The sequence below is a fragment of the Balearica regulorum genome, chromosome 12 (genome assembly GCF_011004875.1).
Source record: "Balearica regulorum gibbericeps isolate bBalReg1 chromosome 12, bBalReg1.pri, whole genome shotgun sequence".
Classification (NCBI taxonomy): domain Eukaryota; kingdom Metazoa; phylum Chordata; class Aves; order Gruiformes; family Gruidae; genus Balearica; species Balearica regulorum.
The window spans coordinates 7,132,007-7,149,061 of NC_046195.1; the positions used below are offsets into that span (position 1 = coordinate 7,132,007).

Consider the following 17,055-nt stretch of genomic DNA (forward strand, 5'->3'; position numbering starts at 1 on the left):
ATGCTACGTGTGTGATGTATTCAGACTGCAGCATTAAAACTTTTGGGTCTGGTTTTTACAGTGCATTTCTAGGTTTTGCAAGCGTAAGTCTAACTTTAGCACGCGCGTGTCTTTGCCATTTCAGTTCTCAGCTGACCTGCAGCAATGACGTTGGTCGTGGAAGGACAGAAATGAATTGACGTAATGTGAACCCCGCCCTTCCGCGGGGAGCGACGCGCGGCGGGCCGGGGCCGGGGGCGGGGCCGGGGGCCCCGCGCGGTGAAGCCCCGCGCGCGCTGGCACGTCAGGAGGTGCCGGCAGGAATGCGGCCGCGAGCCGCGCTCTGTTTCTGCGCAGAAGGGGCGGGGCGGGGCGGAGCCGGCCCGCGAGCCCCGCCCATCGCCCCGAGCGGCGGAGCCAGGAGGCGGCGGCAGGCAAGATGGCGGCTCTGCCGGGGCTGCGCGCCCTGCGGCGGCTCTGCGGCGTCGCGCTCTTCCTGTCCCAGCTCTACGTCCTCTCCGGCCGTGGTGAGCGCGGCAGCCGCCGCCGCTTTGCCCGGGCTCCTCGAGGCCGAGACAGGGCGGGTGGGGTGGGACAAAGGGCGGGGGGGCGGGGGGAGGCCCGGCGGCGCCTCAGCGCCTCGCCTGCAGGTGGGGGCCGCTTTCCCGAGTGCCTGCAGCCGATGCCCGGGGCGGGGGTTGATCGCCGCCCTGGCCGGTCCGGCTTTCTGAGCGGCCGAGCCGGCGAGGTGACCGTGGCCTCGGTTCGTTGAAGGTGCGTGGCCCCTTCCCTGACTGGGCCGGGGCAGGGGGGGAACCGAGGCCCCGGGCGTGGCTGGCTGTAGTTGCGCGCTGCGGGGCTGGCACTGGGTGCGAGGTCGGGGCGTTGGGGCGGCGGCCGGCCAGGCCCCGCTCCCCGCCGGCTCTGCCGCGCCGGGCGGCCTGCCGTCTTCTCTGCGCGCTCCTTGGCGGGAGTCCTGCGCGATGCACACGCAGCTGCCGAGGTGCTGGGGCTCGACGGGACAAAGCTTTGTGCTTCCACCCGGGGAAGGCCCACTCGTGCTCTGGGGGGTGTGCGTGTGCGCTGCCTGGCAGGTCGGGCACAGATGCGCTCGCCTCCGAGCTCCGCGCCGCCCCGAGTCCTTGGAATCGTGACAAACGTGAAGGGCATGCACAAATACGGCCGTGGTTGCCAGCCACTTCTCTTCCAGCTTTCTGTCAAAGAAGTGGCTGCGCTGCATGACCAAATGGTTTTGTTCGGTAGCAAATACTGCGTGAGTCTGCTTCCTGAGCAGCGTTTTTTGATTCTTGAGAATCAAAAAATAAGATTGAATTGACGTAAACATGGTTTCTTGTGTAAAAGGAACAATTCTATTCTAATCCTCATTTTAATGTTTAATGTAAACATTCTACTATTTATAGAATAGAAAAACAGATTTTTAGATTGCTTTTATTCTCGTTACACTTTCCACTTGTAATTTCATATCAGCATGCTGAAATCAAACTGGTTTTGAAGGTGAATTTTGTTCTAGAAGCATCACTTTCTCCTTCTTTGTTTTCTTGCAGCAGGATCTTTGATGACTACAAAGCATTCACAGCCACAGTCTACATTTGCAAAAAGTCTAACTTCAACAAGTACAAATACTCCTTATTTTAAAGCAGCAGGTATGCAGGTTATGTTGTTTCTCTTCAGTGTCTTGAGTTGAATAGTAAAGTTCTTTAATTACGTCTTAGAAACCTGTACATGCTCTCACGGTGATAAAAGACAGCGTAGTATAATGCATTATGAATTACTCTTCCATGACCTTAACAATCAGTTTGGTTTATGTAATTAGAAAATTGGTCCTTATAAGAGCTTACAACCCAAAACCGATCAGTTAAACTGCCGTTGTTGTTCCTGTGCTTTGTACCCTCTGAGGATGGTGGAACTTCTTGAGAGACTCCAGGGTTCTGCAAGAACTCGTTACTGTTCCCTATCCAACATAAATGCGGTTTTTGTAAGCTCACTATGGGGTGCCTCAGGATTGGGTTGGCTGAAACACTGTTCTTGCTCATAATTTAAGAGGTGATTCTCAGCACATGCAGACAGCAAATGGCTGAGCTAGCTGTAAACTTAATTAGACCCGAACTAAAAGTAGGTTAGGTGTGTCAGCCTGCTTCTGTACCTAAACTGATTACTTGTGCTGAGAAATACTGGCTGAGGCAGCACTCATCTGGGCTGAGCGCTGTTCCAGTGCTGTACCGAATGGCGTTGCTGTGCAGAACCCCGTGAGATCCTCACAGGGTACCCAGCTGTGTTGTGCAGCTCACCTGCCTAACGCGGTGGTTCCCACCACGCAGACCTGTCGTGCTGTTCACGGTAGGGTAAGGAAAGCCCTTTATACGGTGTCACAGCATGTGTGCGTGTGTGTGCATATATGTATAAAGGAAAATGCATGTGTATGTGTCTACTTCAGGCTTTATAGCTTTTTTTAATTTGCTTTCTTAATTTTATTCACATATTTTGCCTTTCAGAAAGTACAGAAATTCCATCTTATGTGACTAAATGTCCTAGCAACGGGCTTTGCAGTAGACTGCCACCAGACTGCATGACATGTAACACAAACTATTCCTGTATGTATGGGAAGCCGGCCACTTTTGATTGCAAAGTCAAGCCACACGTTCATTGCGTTGTAAGTAACCTGTTACTTTTAAACTCAAATTTAAGTCATTTAATTAAACTGTGGCATCTTGTCATAAGATAGAAAAAATTGATTTCCAGGTTCTTAACGTGGGCAGGTGTGCAGATCTGTGATCCATTTAATCTGGTTCAGCTGTGGGCCGTTGCTGAAGAGGCAGACCTGCCATTCTCTGATTTGCCTTTCTCGTGTTGGATCTGTTTGTTATGCGGCCGTGCAATTGAGTTAGATCAACTTGACAATCAAAACAGAACAGCGTTGAGAGTGGAGGGGCTAAATAGCTGTTGGAGTGCAAACTGATCCTACAGGTCAGACTGAATGAGTCCTCCGCTTGGCAATAGCCTTAGATTGGAGGAAGCGGTGATTAACGGTTAAACTGCACTTTAATAACTCATGGTCAGTTTTCTAATGTTGATTTTTCTACTGCACTTGACTACGTAGGGGTAGCAAAGCAGGTAGTTCTTGTTTTGCCCAAAATGTCTGTCCATGCAATGTAATTTGATACTGCACACCGTGATATTTTTTTTTTTACTTTATTGCTAGTGAAGTGATAACATTGTCCTTTTATAGGATGAGAATAACCACGAGCAAGAGAATTTTACAATTAACATGACGTGCCAGTTTTGCTGGCAGCTTGCGACAACTGATTATGTATGTACCAACTCTACAAACTGCATGACGGTTTCTTGTCCGCGACAACGATATAATGCCACTTGTACAGTACGGGATCATATTCATTGTCTAGGTAAGGTGGGCTAACATGATTCTGTAAAGAAGCCTTTTTCCTAAAGGATTTATTAACATTTTTTGTAATGGGTCAGTACTACGGTTGTTTATGTCTATCACAGTAACAGCCTGCACCTTGATTATTGAATTTTTTATAGTTACATTTTAATTTTAAAGCATAATAGTGACACCTACCTGTAAACATTGACTTATAATAATGTTGTATACCTTCACATGAGAGAAAATAGTTCTGTTTTGTTTTTGTCAACTTCTATGAATTAAACTAATTTGGACACCACTAACAGAATCAATATCAATGTCTCAGTAGGATAAATTAAAAAATTCATGCTGGTTTCTACCAGTTGGTTTTATTTTCCCCCTGTTTGTTCAGTGACTGTGCATATTTTCTGATGTGGGACAGAGCGATGGAACAGAAGACTGCAGAACATACATGAGCTTTTGTGTTGACGGTGTTTGTTTCAATTAGTGTCAACCTTTTAGATGCTTCTTAGAGAAATATAGTATATTCTTGCTTGTCGTTTCCTTACTCATTATGTGCTCTTTGTTTGTTACATTAAGATTTCAATGTTTTCTATTGTTTAGGTAATCGTGTCTTTCCTAAGATGCTCTATTGCAACTGGACCGGAGGTTATAAGTGGTCTACTGCCTTGGCACTAAGGTACACAAGAATTACTAGATAACATCAACCTAAAATAGATTAATAATACCAGGAATAGATTAATTGTCTTCAATTTGTGGTTTTCTGCTTGGTATTTTTAATGGCGTACTGAGTAATCAATATTTCATCTAGTCCAGCTTAGAGTTTGGAGACACAGGATGCCTGAAGATTCATGCGGAACGATATCAGCTGTCTTCAGTACATAGAGCTTGGGAGAAACCATTTACCGTGTTTCTGCAGTGAATGTCCTCTGTCTGTAACAGCTAGAAATGCCTTAAGACAAAGTTTCTTGCATTATAAATGATTAGTGAAGAGACGAGTGTAGCGGTATTGAAAAGAACCATTTAGGTTATTTTTGGAATATTAAGCCATTAGAGCTCTATTCGTGGAGCCACAGATCCAGTTAAGACTGATCTAACGAGTGATCTAACCCGCTGTCCTTTATAGCGAGGGTGGTTCTCTCTGCTTCCAGCTGGAGAAACTTCCTGTTGCCTGGGGCTGAATACAGTGTTTGGGGCTGTTTCTAGAGCTTGTCTGTTGGACAGTAGCTTCTGCTAGCTTAGAAATGTCAGGACACATTTATACATTTGAGAGTTTGGGGTTTTATTGCTTGTCATGAATGAAAAACTGTCAAGTCTCTGGACAGTGTTAATTAGCAAAGAACTAGTGCTATTTCATCAAAACCTTTCTCATTTAATAAAGCCAGTCAGCTCTTTTTGTACAAAAAATGTATAGTTTCTTGAATGATGTAGAGAAATGTAGGTATGTCAGAAATTTGTATGGATACCCAAACTGAATTCATCTAAAAATAATAATAATGAATTGTGTTTTTATTCTTGTAGCATCACCCTTGGTGGATTTGGTGCTGATCGTTTCTATTTGGGCCAGTGGCGGGAAGGTCTGGGGAAACTCTTCAGTTTTGGTGGACTGGGAATATGGACGCTAATCGATGTGCTGCTGATAGGTGTTGGCTACGTGGGACCTGCAGACGGTTCTCTTTATATTTAAATGTGGGTGCAATGTGTTTCAGAGAGGAGTGATTGCTTGGAAAGGGCTCTAAGTAAAGGAATGTAGAGATTTGAGCCGTTAAGGTAGAACGAAGAACAAGTGTTCTTTCTGTGTGCATACATTTTAATGTACAGTATCTGTACTTAGTTTGCCTTTAACTAAGGTAAAATAAAAGAGTGGATCACTGAGTAAGTTGAAATTCATTTTCTTTCTCCTATGGACATGCTATTTTTCTATGAAAAAAGTTGAAGAGCTAACCAAATTCTGCACTGTGCTTGAACATGGATCATCTGTCAAGTACCAAGAGATGCACACTAACTTGAATGTTGAGTTGTTTACTTCATATTTGTATGCTTGAATTTAACTTTAAAGCTAACTTCCCTAAATATGTCAGTAATATATATAATTTTTGTATTTGTGGGAGGATAATTTATTTGCCTGAATTAATCTAGCAGTATGTAGATCACCACGTTTTGGGATGTTAATCACATTCATCTCTGGTTTGGGATAGAGCAGGAGCTGACATTTGCTTAGTGACTTGTTGACTTAAAATTGTGGGGGTTTTAGAATTAGATTGCAGTAATGCTAATAGCTAAATATAAAATAATTGATGCAGATTTTTGGATTGTTCCAGAATGTCTTTATTTTGATTGGGTTGACCTGCGTATCAGTGAAAGGTACAATTGGTATTCTTGTGCTAGCAAGCTTGCCGAGTTAATTCGAAAAAGGCCTTGGCCGTATAATCGATGCCTTTATCCACATGGGACTCTGTAACTCGGTGATGTAGCGAACTGTAGTGCTGTCACAGCACAGTTGAGGTGAGCTCGCTGAACGCCCGAGGGGGCTGCCGCCCTCTGCGCCAGGCGACCTCCGGCCGTGCCCCCCGCGCTGGGCCTGAGCTGTGTCGGGCGTGTAGGACCGAGGTGCAGCAAATCTGAGAATCCTGTCACTGGAATAAACGTGAAGCTTTAATGGCGCTAATTAGTAATCGTGTTTTGTGTGACCCCGCCTTCGCTCCCGCCGCCCCGGCCGGCTGTCAGCGGGGCCGTGGCACCCACCCCGCGCCGAGCACGTCGCCCGGCTGCCTGCCCGCTGCCGGGGCGGAACGCAACGCAACGCAACGCAACGCTCGGGGCCGGGCCGGGCCGGGGGGCGGTGCCGCCCTGCTGCCGCCGTGACCTCGGCCGCGGCCCGCCCTCCGCCGGCACAGGCGCCGTCATGGCGGCGGAGCGGGAGCGGGACCTGCGCTTCTACCGGCAGCTGCCCAAAGTGGTGAGCGCCGCGGGAACCCGCGGTACGGGCGGGAGCGGGGGCTTGAGGGGCTGGCGGCGCTCCGGTACTGCGGGAGGGAGGGCGGCTGCTTTCTCAGAGGTTCTATGAAACGGGCACTTCTATGTCCTGTATCCCACAGAAGAATGCGGTAGGTGTTTGCCTGTCCAGCTTGTTCGCAGTTCTTGGCATCTAATCTTCTTCCAATTAAATCAATTGAGCATGATCTTTATTTTCTTTTTTTTTTTTTTTTGCCCTGTTTTGCCCCGAGGCTAGCCCAACAAGTCTGTCTCTGATAACGCCGCTTTTTTCCATGTCCCGAAGGGTGTGCCTGCCTTCCAACGTATCTGTGCTATCGTTCGGTACGTGTTCCTGTGGGTTTATCGCTGTTACCGTCCTGCGCTCGCAAAACAGCGAATGGCACGTACTCCAGCGGAGAGCTTGCACAGTAAATGCACAGGTGCACAATCAAAGCCACATCAAATCACACCGTCCCTGTATTCACACAAGCCTTTTCAGTAAGCTGTTTTTCAGGGTTCATCTTTGATATCTAACTGAATTCTGTGAGGTATTTCACTTGTAAGACTGAAAAATTCAAGACAGTAGTAGTAGCGTGTACCTGGCTTGATTTCCAAAGTGGTAAGCAGCCGTAGCTCCTCGTGTTTAGTTGGTGTTGTGCACTTTCACGGTTTATGCTAATCTGACCCCCTTTCCTCTGCTTGTGAACTTTGTACTTTAAAATAGCGAGCTGAAATATACTTCATAAAATTAACTAAATCTTGAAAGAGTTACAATTTCAATTGTATGTTTCCCAGTCAAAGGTTTGAAGAACTATTTCTCCAATTTTTCTTTTTCCCATGCGTTCGATGGGGGCAAGTAACAAAGCAGATGCTTTGCAAACGCATTTTGGATGAGACGGGAGGGCAGCAGGGACCTGTTCTTATGTCCGGAGCTAAGAGATCATAAGGAGCAAAGGTGAAGTGAGGAGTGGAGCTGAGGAGTGCAAGTTTGGACCCCAAAGGCAGGTTGTCGAGGGACAGTCAGGCAGAAAGCAGTCTCAGGCAGAGGAGGGCAATCATTCCAGTTGCTGTTAATAGGCAGAGGTAACATCTTGCTGCATTTCTGGTGTGAGTTAAAACTTCAAAGAATGAAAAAAAGGTGAGTGGATATACAGATGTTGCTATTTTCAAACGATGTACGCGTACGTTGGATGGGGAAAGAGTTCTTGAATCCTTGTACTTTTCGTAGCACTGAGCTGTTCGCTTCCCCCTCACCTTGAATTGCACCACTCCCACAAGCAGCTGGTGAGCCCTTTCTTCCTGAGCCGGCTCTGCTCCCGCTGAGATCCGTGCTAACAGCAGCCCACGGAGCGAGGAGGAGCAAATAGGACAGTCTCAGCTGAACCAGTGCACGCAAAAAACACGGGGAAACAATTATTAGCCAAAGAGAGAGATACCTGTTATTTTATTTTCAAACTTGGAGTGAAACAATAATGTGGGATACAAGAACAGTAATACAAACACGATATGGAAGCCATCCTTTTCACCAGACACAAATCCGTAGGATATTTTTCTCTCTAGGAACTTCATGCTCATTTGAACGGCTGTATCAGTTCTGCCACTATGAAGAAACTTATGGCCCAGAAGCCGTACCTTCAGATCCAGAATGGAATGACTGTCATTGACAAAGGAAACAAAAGAACCTTAGATGAGTGAGTATACACGTGTGTGTGTGTGTGTGATGAACATTTACCAAGTGTCTTCATTAAGTTAAAACCAGAGAACTATATGGCCTTGTACGCTGACTGCAGAAAATACATTTTCAAGTTTTAGTTGTTAAGAGGTTTTGCTGATTGTATCTATAGGCTAACTCCTTAGATGGTTGCAAACTAAATGGAAATCTCATGTTGATTCATTCCCTTTTTAAAGGATAAAAAATTTTCATTTGTAGCATATGTTCTTCAGAGAAGATTGACTCCTATGGTTTCCTTTTTTGGAAACTTCATTTTTTCCTTTGTCCTTCAAAAAGTTTGGTGGTAATAATAACAACAACTTCTGTTGCAAATCCGTTATTAGCACTTAAAATCAGAAATCACCATTCAGATGGTCTTTGTATTTTAAGCTACAAGCTGGTTAATTGAGCTTAGCGAGTATGTGTTTTCAAAGTGTAGATTATTTGGTTCTGAATGCTCGTTTTACTGTTCAACATCTGTTCAATTAACTTTTTAACTTTTTGTTTTAGATGTTTTCAGATGTTTCAGATCATCTATCAGATTACCACTAGGACTGAAGATATTTTACTGGTAAATTAATTAAAAGTTTGCTTAAAACAAGCAAGAAATACACACAGTCAAAATTAGTTGGGTTTAACAGCATTGGGTTCCAAGTAACAACAACAGTCCCTTCAGTTGGAGGTCAGAATTATTATTGTAAAACACTTTAATTTAGAAATACAGGATTTTATATAGCTTTTACCTTTAATTTTTGTGAAAGCAATGAGCTTCCACTGTGGTGGTTGTTATGACCACTCGGACACTTGGAATGATAATGTCTTAAAAATGGGATGTCTGTTCACTGTTACCAAAGCTTTGATTTACCCTACTCTCCTGTTTGTTCTGTGGTTTGTTACATACCAAAACTACAGAACTAGAATTGCCCTTAGTTCCCCTCAGACTACGAAACTGTCAGGGACAACTGTTGTGTGATCAAAACAGGGAGCAGAAAGTGGCGTAGCGTCCTCCCGTTCCGCCTGTAAAGGGGCTTTTAGGCAGCCCATTAAACTTGCAGAAAGGTACAGTACCTGGGGAAGGGGTTACAACTGCACCAGTGGAGGGGTGTTCTTGTTCGGACAAGGAAATTCTCATTTCTCCGAACTCTCTTCAGTATCTCCGAGGGAACTGAAGTATTTCCAGAGATGGAGAGCACCAAAACCACATAAGGCCTGAAAATTTTGCCGGTGTTTCACACCAAACCACCCCTGGGTCTTTTAGTTGTAAAGGAAAATATAACCATGACAAGCATTACTTTCATGATGTTGAATACACTGTTTCTTAATCAGATAACTAAAGACGTTATTAAAGAATTTGCTGATGATGGCGTCAAGTATCTGGAACTGAGGAGCACTCCCAGAGAAGAAAAGACCACAGGTACAGTCTGTTCTGGTTTTTAATTTGTAAGTCTGACATGCTATAAAACTTAGTTAAGAACTATGTTAATAACAAGTATAATCAAATTTAGTTGGTTCACTAAAAATAGACTTTAAAAGCAAAGATTTAACCACGTAAAAGCATGTCACTTTACTATTAGATTTTTGAGGACAAAAATGTCTCGGTTATAACTCTACTACCTAAGAATTTTGGTTATTCACTTTAGTATGATGTCTGAGTCTGCTAATATTCTTAATAGCTGATAGATTTTGTTACTTCATTTTTATTTTTTTTTAGAGGTGGTTTAATAGAAAGACATAAGAGAAGTCCTGTTGCTACTCTCTGGTTGACACTAAGTTAGTCTCTTTCTTCCATGTGCCTAGGAGGAGGCTTAATTCAAATGTATGCTTCAAACATATATAAACAGAATTAGAACTATATAGATTAGGAGACTATGGACTAAAATCAAAGGTGCAAAATGAAACTTAGGAGGTTAGAGAGCTGGGTCTGCAACACAATAAAATTAATTCCAATATTTATTCCAAATGTGTACATGTGTTTGTAGGTATGACCAAAAGGATGTATGTTGAAACTGTACTTGAGGGTATAAAGCAGTGTAAAGAAGAAGGCTTGGATATAGATGTAAGGTAAATAAAGCACATGGAGTACCTCTGTTTCAAGGTTTTGTGTAGTCTGATGCTCGGTCATGGTTTGTAGAGAGGTTTACAAACTATCAGCATAGGAAAGAAAATTATGCTTAAACTAGATTACATGGAATGGAAACAGGTAATTCATGTGGAAACCTGAATTTTTATCTTCCTTTTTACTGATAGAGAATAAAACTGGGTAAAGCTTTTCAGCTCTAAGACTGTCCATTCTCTGCAACATTCTCAGTGTTTTTGATGGAAATTGCTTTAAAGACTCCTTTTCACAGCCTAGATTGATTGCAATGATTTTGCTTGATTAGCTGTACAACAACCTGCTCTAAAGAAGAGGTAGTCCTAACTGGCAGAGAAGTTTCAGAAGGTGTTAGCGCTTGCTTGGAAGCAGCCTGCTTGCCTGTCTTTTGTACTCTCAGTAGCAACCCTTGTTAGATTTATTTGTGGAAGCTGAAGAATTGTCATTCTTCATGTGTGCACCTCAGAGAGGTTGCTCGCCTGATAGCGCAGGCAGCAAATGAGCAGTGTGTTGTTCCCTGCCCTCCCTCTCACCGTGGCTGCTGCATTTCAGGCTAACCTGTTTATCTGAGTCCCTCTGCGCTTTGGTACCTTCATCCCTTCAACAGTTTCCTATACAAATACTCTTTATACTCAACCGTGAAGGATGCGAAGTGCCATTTTTGTTTGTATGAGATTTATTGGTCTCCTGATATTACAGCTTGTATTTAACTTCCTATGTACGTGTCTATCCTAGGTTGTTAATAGCAATAAATAGAAGAGGTGGCCCAGCAGTTGCTAAGCAGACTGTTAAACTTGCTGAAGAGTTCCTTCTTTCCACTGATGGCGTTGTAGTAGGACTTGACCTCAGTGGTGATCCCACTGTAAGTTTTTGTTTAATTTTGGTCTGTTCTTGAAGAGAACTATTATCATGCTGTGTAACGACAAGCAGTTCTAATCATACTTTGTTCTTACAAGTTTTTGTCCAATGTTTGTTGCTAGTTTGAATGGATTGCTCGTAGTCTTGATACCAGGCTAATCTGGTTTCTGTCAGGGATGGATACTCTAACAAAGAATTAATAGATTAATTACGTGGCACTGAAAAAAGAACCACTGAAAAGTAGTGTTTATCTGGAAGTGTCTGTTACTACATTGTGCCTACCAGATTGACTGGGCTGAGGCAAGTTAAGTAACACTGCAAGTTGACACCAGTTTAAATTTTGTTTAGATGCACCAAATGCTTATTGCGTATTAAGAAAGCAAAAATGTTTGAGGACAGCTGTCAAGTTGAAACGAACCAGCTCTAGGTGATAACTGTAGAAAGGATATAAAAATCAAGACAATTGGCATGTCAGGGTCAGGCATCATCTGAACTAACGACTTTTGCCTGAATTGTGCCCGTGTAGCAGAACATTATGGGACTTGCTGCATTCATTCAAAACTGAAGTAATGGGAAAAGAAAAATAATTCAACGTAACTCTATCTGAATTAAGTATTTTGATATTTCTAGACTTCTTAATTATTGTAAAAAGAGGAGTTTTGTAAAACAAGCTGTAGAATGGTGATGTTTTTCTGTCTTCAAGGCAGGACATGGCCAAGATTTTTTGGAACCGCTCTCAGAAGCAAAAAAAGCAGGTCTAAAGCTGGCATTGCATCTTTCAGAGGTACAAGTTTTCTTTATTTTGGTCCTTCTCTGTAATTCCCATTTTATAAAAACCTTGATGAAACTAAAATTAACTTCTGTGCATTTTGAACTTCTCAGGCCAAAGTAGTAATGGTTTGCGGCACTCTGACAAGAGAGAAGAAAACAAGGAGAAATCTTCAACAATCTGTTCTGAATCAGATCTGTCAAGTTATTTCTTACTGTACTGTATATATTGGGGGGTTAGATGTGAAACTGAAAATTAGTAATATTCCAAGAGATCCCCTGTTTCTACCTAGTATTTAATCAGACGTCATGTATAGTAAAATTCGGACATGTTCTTGAGTTGTTCTGTTAGCTCAGCTCGTATCTGTCTGTTGAACTGGTGGCTGAAGTTGACAAGTCTGGTAAATACTGAAAATATTTTTATTTCTTTAGGAAATTAAGCATGATATATCATGTCACAGGCCTATTTACACTTGTTTCATTAAGAAGGCTTTTGCAGGACACTCCTGCGTTCTTCTCTAAAAATTGATTTCTTAATATCTCAGTGGTCTTTTGTTTCATTTGTTGTTTGGTTTTGGCCTCTTGCAGTTTAAGTTCTTCATGCACCATTTTTTAAATACCTGTGTAAAACAAGCATTAAAGGTCTTCCTGACAGGGCAGTTCTGCAACTGAAGCATACAAAGCTGATTTGAGGCCTCCTACTCAAAGTACTTCAGAACCGCAAACAGCGATGGTCTGGTTTTGCATACCAGTTTAGGGTTATAGCTTCTTCAGCTTGTAGTTTCAAGTTGAGAGTCACTTTCATGCACTACTTCTTTCCTTACAGGGTAATAATGCAGATATTTAGTCTCACTAACACTTTCTTTTAGATAAGATACACAGTGAAATAGTCCGTTGTAATTATTTAATGTGCTGGTTTATGCTGCCTTGATAGAATGTAAAATATATCCTCTCTAGATTCCAAATCAAGAAGAGGAGACCAAAATTCTCCTGGGCCTGCCTCCTGACAGAATTGGACATGGAACATTTCTCAACTCTGCAACAGCAGGTTCAGAAGAGTTAGTGCCACTTGTTCGACAGAATCATATACCTATTGGTAAGAGAAAAAGTTAAGAAAATTACTTGGTGATCTCTAGATTTCAGAGTATCATACATACTGCTGATCTAGGAGCTCTGATTTGTCTTTGAGCAGAAACAACTTAGAAAAACATGGCAGTGCATGTGGGAGAGATGCCTGTAAAGGTACTCTGGTAACACTACTGTGTCCGACCTGTTTGTGGCAGCAGACACCAGTGGACATCTCAGATGAAAACATAACTAAATCGTAACTTTGAGTTACTGTGCGAGGCTGTGTGGTGTTTCTGTATCTGGTTTGCAAGCTCCCTAAATTTTATACCCACCCAGTAGTTACGAAGAAATTGATTACCAAACTTTCCTCAGAAGATACTACCAAATATTTGAAGCATAGAAAATCAAGGAAACAACAATACCTGATTTTAATTTTCATTCAGGAACAGAAATAAGTCAGTCAATGTGCCAAAACCCTATGTTCTGATACACATATCTTTGTTTCTTTTTTCCCCTTAGAACTTTGCATGACATCAAACATCAAAACTCAGACAGTGCCTTCCTGTGACAAACACCATTTTGGGTACTGGTACAACATGGGCCACCCTGCAGTGCTTTGTGTAAGTGTTTGGATTTTAACTGTGTATTTAGGCAAAGAGCCAAACTAGTGTGAAATCAGAGAAGTAGATCTCCTTTTATGGATCAGAGCTGACTTATTAACAATTTCTGGCCTTGCAGCAAATCATCTGCTTACAGGGAATCGTTATGTTCTGTTTGAGAAATGTTTGTCATACAAATGGGAAGTTTTAGTGTTTCTCTTGGGCTTACTGTAAAGCAAAACCTTTTCTTCTATACAGATAAGATGATCGGCTATACGTGCCATGAACTTCTTAACTGTTTGCATACTGACAGATTTCTCTTAAATATATTGGTCCAATGCTTGCATGTCAGCTTGTGCTTACCTGGATATTTATTGTGTTGGATGAGAGTTCTTGAGTTCTCTTGACAGTTAGTTAAGGTCCTTAAATGTCGAAGTGCCAAGAACTTTTGCTGGCATGGGCAGGATTTTACTATCATCCTGTTGGGTTAATCCCCATAATTAGCGGCATTGTCCAAGCGTGTGTTTATATATGTTAGAGCATTGTGCTTATTATTCAAATAAGCCTCAACCCTTTCTTGTGTAAAGTAATTATTCTTGAGTTTGAACTCTGTTGTATTAGGTGAAAGATAATTCATGACTAGAGATAATTTCTGAGATTCTCAGTTGTGAAAAGTCTAAATAACCAATGAAGTCAGTCAGAAAGCAGTTTACCCATAAAGGCCTATAAATGCAATAGTAGTAGTAGAAGGAGGTACTACAGAGTCTTCAGTTTTACAGGATATAGTTAGCATTCTTCTTGGGGGGGGGACACACAACGACCCCCAGAGTTGCAGATGAGTAATCTCATTAACCCCTAAATAACCCTAACTTGCTCCTGTTAGATGAGTAATCTTTAGGTGGCTTTCAATCATGTTTTTTTGATGCTAGCCTAGTACTTCAGTCAGCATCAAGAGATTGTTCTAGTTGACACTAGTGCGGAGAGTGAGACAGTTTCTTCCCTGAAGATGTAGGACTAGAGGGTATGCTCTAGTTCCCAGATCTGAGGAAAGGGAAAAGAGCAATAAGGAGATCTGCACATACTGACATAGCTTGTAGGTATGCATCATTTCATAGACATTTTTCTAGCAATTTGAATAGGAAATTTAATAGGAAATCCTATTTTCTGGATAAATTGTGCTATCATTTTAAGAAGTTTTCTTGTATGTTTGAATAATTTATTAATTTTGAGTGAAATAGGGCAACAGACAAAGAATCATAGAATAAAATGCGAGAGAGCAAGATAAAACTGGTTTGTAATGTATAGAAAAAAACCTTTTTTGTGTAGAGGAACTAATTTAATCTTTTTTTCTTTTCTTTCAATGTAACTCCAGACTGATGATAAAGGCGTCTTTGCAACAGATCTATCGCAAGAATACGAGCTGGTTGCAAAAACATTTAATCTGACTCGATCACAGATGTGGGATCTTTCCTATGAATCAATCAACTACATCTTTGCTTCAAGTGCAGTAAAATCAAAGCTAAGGGAACAGTGGTGTAAACTGAAGCCAAGTCTGTTTGATTAATCAAACTGTTGATCTGAAAAGCATGGGTGCATTAGTTTAGTTAATAAGTATTTTTTGCTGAAGTCCCTGGCTTTTTTCAGACTTCAGGTGTATAAACCCAGCCCATAAACTGCCTGTGCAAAGCAAAGCCGACAGGAATGCACCCTTTGTTAGTGGGGACTGAAGTACGTGTTCTGTTGTAGTTGGGGAGGGGTCTCAGCCAGTGACTAAAATTCCAAATGCGTTGTCATGTAGTTTCTCGTCAGTTATACAATATTTTAAAAAATAGTTGATGTGTCATCATACTACAAATATTTGAGAGTCAGAACAAACTAAAGGCACAGCTGTTAGTGTTTGAAATGTCTGTTGGCAACATTACAAGCATGGTGTGTATATTTGGGGTTGTATTTTTTTTGAACAGAAGTTTTGAGCCATTGATTCAATGTGAAGACAGAAACAAACTCAGGGAGAACGAAGTATTTGTCCCAAAGGAATCAAATATTGCATCTGTTTTTATTGGTGTACATGTGTGACTGAAGCCTGCTGTGGAGTGTGTGCAGTGGTGCCTGTCGATGAATACCACCAGTGCTGAGTGCAAAGTGTGAATCTTGAATGCTTTAGCAAACTATGAGCTACTTTGGGGAAATGCTCGAATTCTTAAAATGCTTTTTAGAATTGCTGTTTGTTTCTTGTAAAAAGGCAATAAAAATAGCTTCAACCTCCATATTTTCAAAACCACTACTTCAAGCATGTGTGTATGTGCATGTGAGATCTACAGAAGAGAAGCAGCTATAACCTGCTGCGGGATTTGGGACGTGCTAGTCCCCGGAGCAGACTTGCTGTCTGTGAGCATCACCACTTCTGTTCTGACATCAGAGGGTGCCCCTTGGTTCAGGCAGTGATGGGGTTCACTCCGCCTGTCTCTGTGCATCTGCAGGTGTATTTTGATACTGAGATATCAAAATAGATACGAACATACACATCCAACAGTATCTAATATTAGATACTGCTAGCTAGTGTAGGAAGTACCCAGAGAAAAGGTATTTCATACCTAGAATATTTTTAGATTGATTAATTAAACAAGCAAACATTCTGGGCTCTGTAGGGAATACTGAATATAAATACAATGATACAAAAGCTGTTTGTGGCTTTTGTTTTGGTCTTTTTTAATAAAATCAGCGTAAAGTAGTTATTCTGGTTCCAAAGTGGCAATAAGAAACGAAAAGGAAAAGAAAGGGGGGGGGGGCAGTGGTAGTGAAAAGGCCTGAGGAAGGTTAGCAAAGAAGTTGCTAAGTCTGTGTGGCTACCGGGGTTTTCCACAGAATGTTTTCCAAGCAGAACACATTCCTTTTGCAGATGGGTGAAAATTATGTGAAGCAGAACTGTGGTTTTATATATTCTTATCTGAACTCGGAATAAGACCTCATGGTGACTTTTTATTTACAAACAGTACTTGAAATTGCTTTCCAAATGGTTTCACTGATCAGGTGATCTTTTATTTGCATAATCACTTGCTGTTCGATCAAATTTGTCTGTATTTTCTTTTTACAAAAATAATTTATAGTGTAAATGTATTCTTTTTCTTATTGAAGAGCTCTCTAAAGACAGGTTGAGCAGCTTTCTGGAATGTTAGTTACCTATATCTTAGTCTTAGCATAAGTGGGCATATACTCAAGTGAGATGGCATTCTCTTGTAAAATAAGTTTTATAATCTTTTTATAGGTTATAGCCTTCTAATAACATCCAACAGTATCTAATACTAGATACTTCAGTAACATAGTATTTAGTTTATTAGCAAATAAAAACTGTCAACTTCCTGTTTATTTACTAAGAGGTCATCGTCAGTGTTCATTTTATCTGTCAACTCTAAAACTTTCAAAAGCAAAATAAGACTCAGTGTCAGATGAGAGATTTAGTTTCAAGCTGTTAGTGTTACACACAAATAAGTTTGATTTTTAAGGTTTACATGTTAATAGGACATGTAGATGTGTTCATTCAGAGACCATAGCCCTGGTAAATGCTATTTCCAACTTCCTTTTTTACCTGCAAGCATACAGT

At 41.7% G+C, this 17,055-nt stretch overlaps 2 protein-coding genes and 1 long non-coding RNA gene across 5 annotated transcripts; 2 read left to right on the top strand and 1 right to left on the bottom strand.

Moving 5' to 3' along the window:
- Window positions 1-341: 341 nt before the first annotated feature.
- TM2D3 (TM2 domain containing 3) lies at window positions 342-6,045 on the top strand. Of its 2 annotated transcripts, none has more exons than XM_075764630.1 (6): window positions 342-506; window positions 1,545-1,643; window positions 2,493-2,650; window positions 3,227-3,401; window positions 3,986-4,061; window positions 4,904-6,045. In XM_075764630.1, the coding sequence occupies exons 1-6, from the start codon at window positions 419-421 to the stop codon at window positions 5,067-5,069; spliced, it is 762 nt and encodes a 253-aa protein (XP_075620745.1). In that variant the 5' UTR covers window positions 342-418; the 3' UTR covers window positions 5,070-6,045. The 2 variants fall into 2 exon arrangements, with proteins under 2 accessions (XP_075620745.1, XP_075620746.1); XM_075764631.1 differs by having other exon boundaries at window positions 367-506; window positions 1,548-1,643.
- A 139-nt stretch (window positions 6,046-6,184) lies between these two features.
- On the top strand, window positions 6,185-15,721 carry MAPDA (N6-Methyl-AMP deaminase). 2 transcript variants are annotated; one of them, XM_075764627.1, is made up of 10 exons: window positions 6,185-6,341; window positions 7,919-8,049; window positions 8,580-8,640; window positions 9,396-9,483; window positions 10,049-10,130; window positions 10,897-11,023; window positions 11,723-11,803; window positions 12,745-12,883; window positions 13,375-13,475; window positions 14,827-15,721. In XM_075764627.1, exons 1-10 carry the CDS (start codon window positions 6,288-6,290, stop codon window positions 15,016-15,018), a joined length of 1,056 nt encoding a protein of 351 aa, XP_075620742.1. In that variant the 5' UTR covers window positions 6,185-6,287; the 3' UTR covers window positions 15,019-15,721. The 2 variants fall into 2 exon arrangements, with proteins under 2 accessions (XP_075620742.1, XP_075620744.1); XM_075764629.1 differs by lacking the exon at window positions 6,185-6,341 and adding an exon at window positions 6,360-6,489.
- Window positions 12,352-14,833, bottom strand: LOC142603498 (uncharacterized). Its single transcript, XR_012837442.1, has 2 exons — window positions 13,818-14,833; window positions 12,352-12,877 (listed from the first exon to the last, which is right to left on the bottom strand). It is a non-coding gene; the product is annotated as an uncharacterized LOC142603498 (long non-coding RNA).
- Window positions 15,722-17,055: the final 1,334 nt, after the last annotated feature.

Excerpts from the sequence above, each read along its gene's own strand:
- MAPDA (XM_075764627.1), top strand. The coding sequence starts at position 6,288 with ATGGCGGCGGAGCGGGAGCGGGACCTGCGCTTCTACCGGCAGCTGCCC. Across the intron at positions 8,641-9,395 it reads GGACTGAAGATATTTTACTG|ATAACTAAAGACGTTATTAA; the intron begins GTAAATTAATTA and ends TTTCTTAATCAG. Across the intron at positions 11,804-12,744 it reads TGGCATTGCATCTTTCAGAG|ATTCCAAATCAAGAAGAGGA; the intron begins GTACAAGTTTTC and ends TATCCTCTCTAG.
- TM2D3 (XM_075764630.1), top strand. The coding sequence starts at position 419 with ATGGCGGCTCTGCCGGGGCTGCGCGCCCTGCGGCGGCTCTGCGGCGTC. Across the intron at positions 507-1,544 it reads CTACGTCCTCTCCGGCCGTG|CAGGATCTTTGATGACTACA; the intron begins GTGAGCGCGGCA and ends GTTTTCTTGCAG. Across the intron at positions 4,062-4,903 it reads TCTACTGCCTTGGCACTAAG|CATCACCCTTGGTGGATTTG; the intron begins GTACACAAGAAT and ends TTATTCTTGTAG.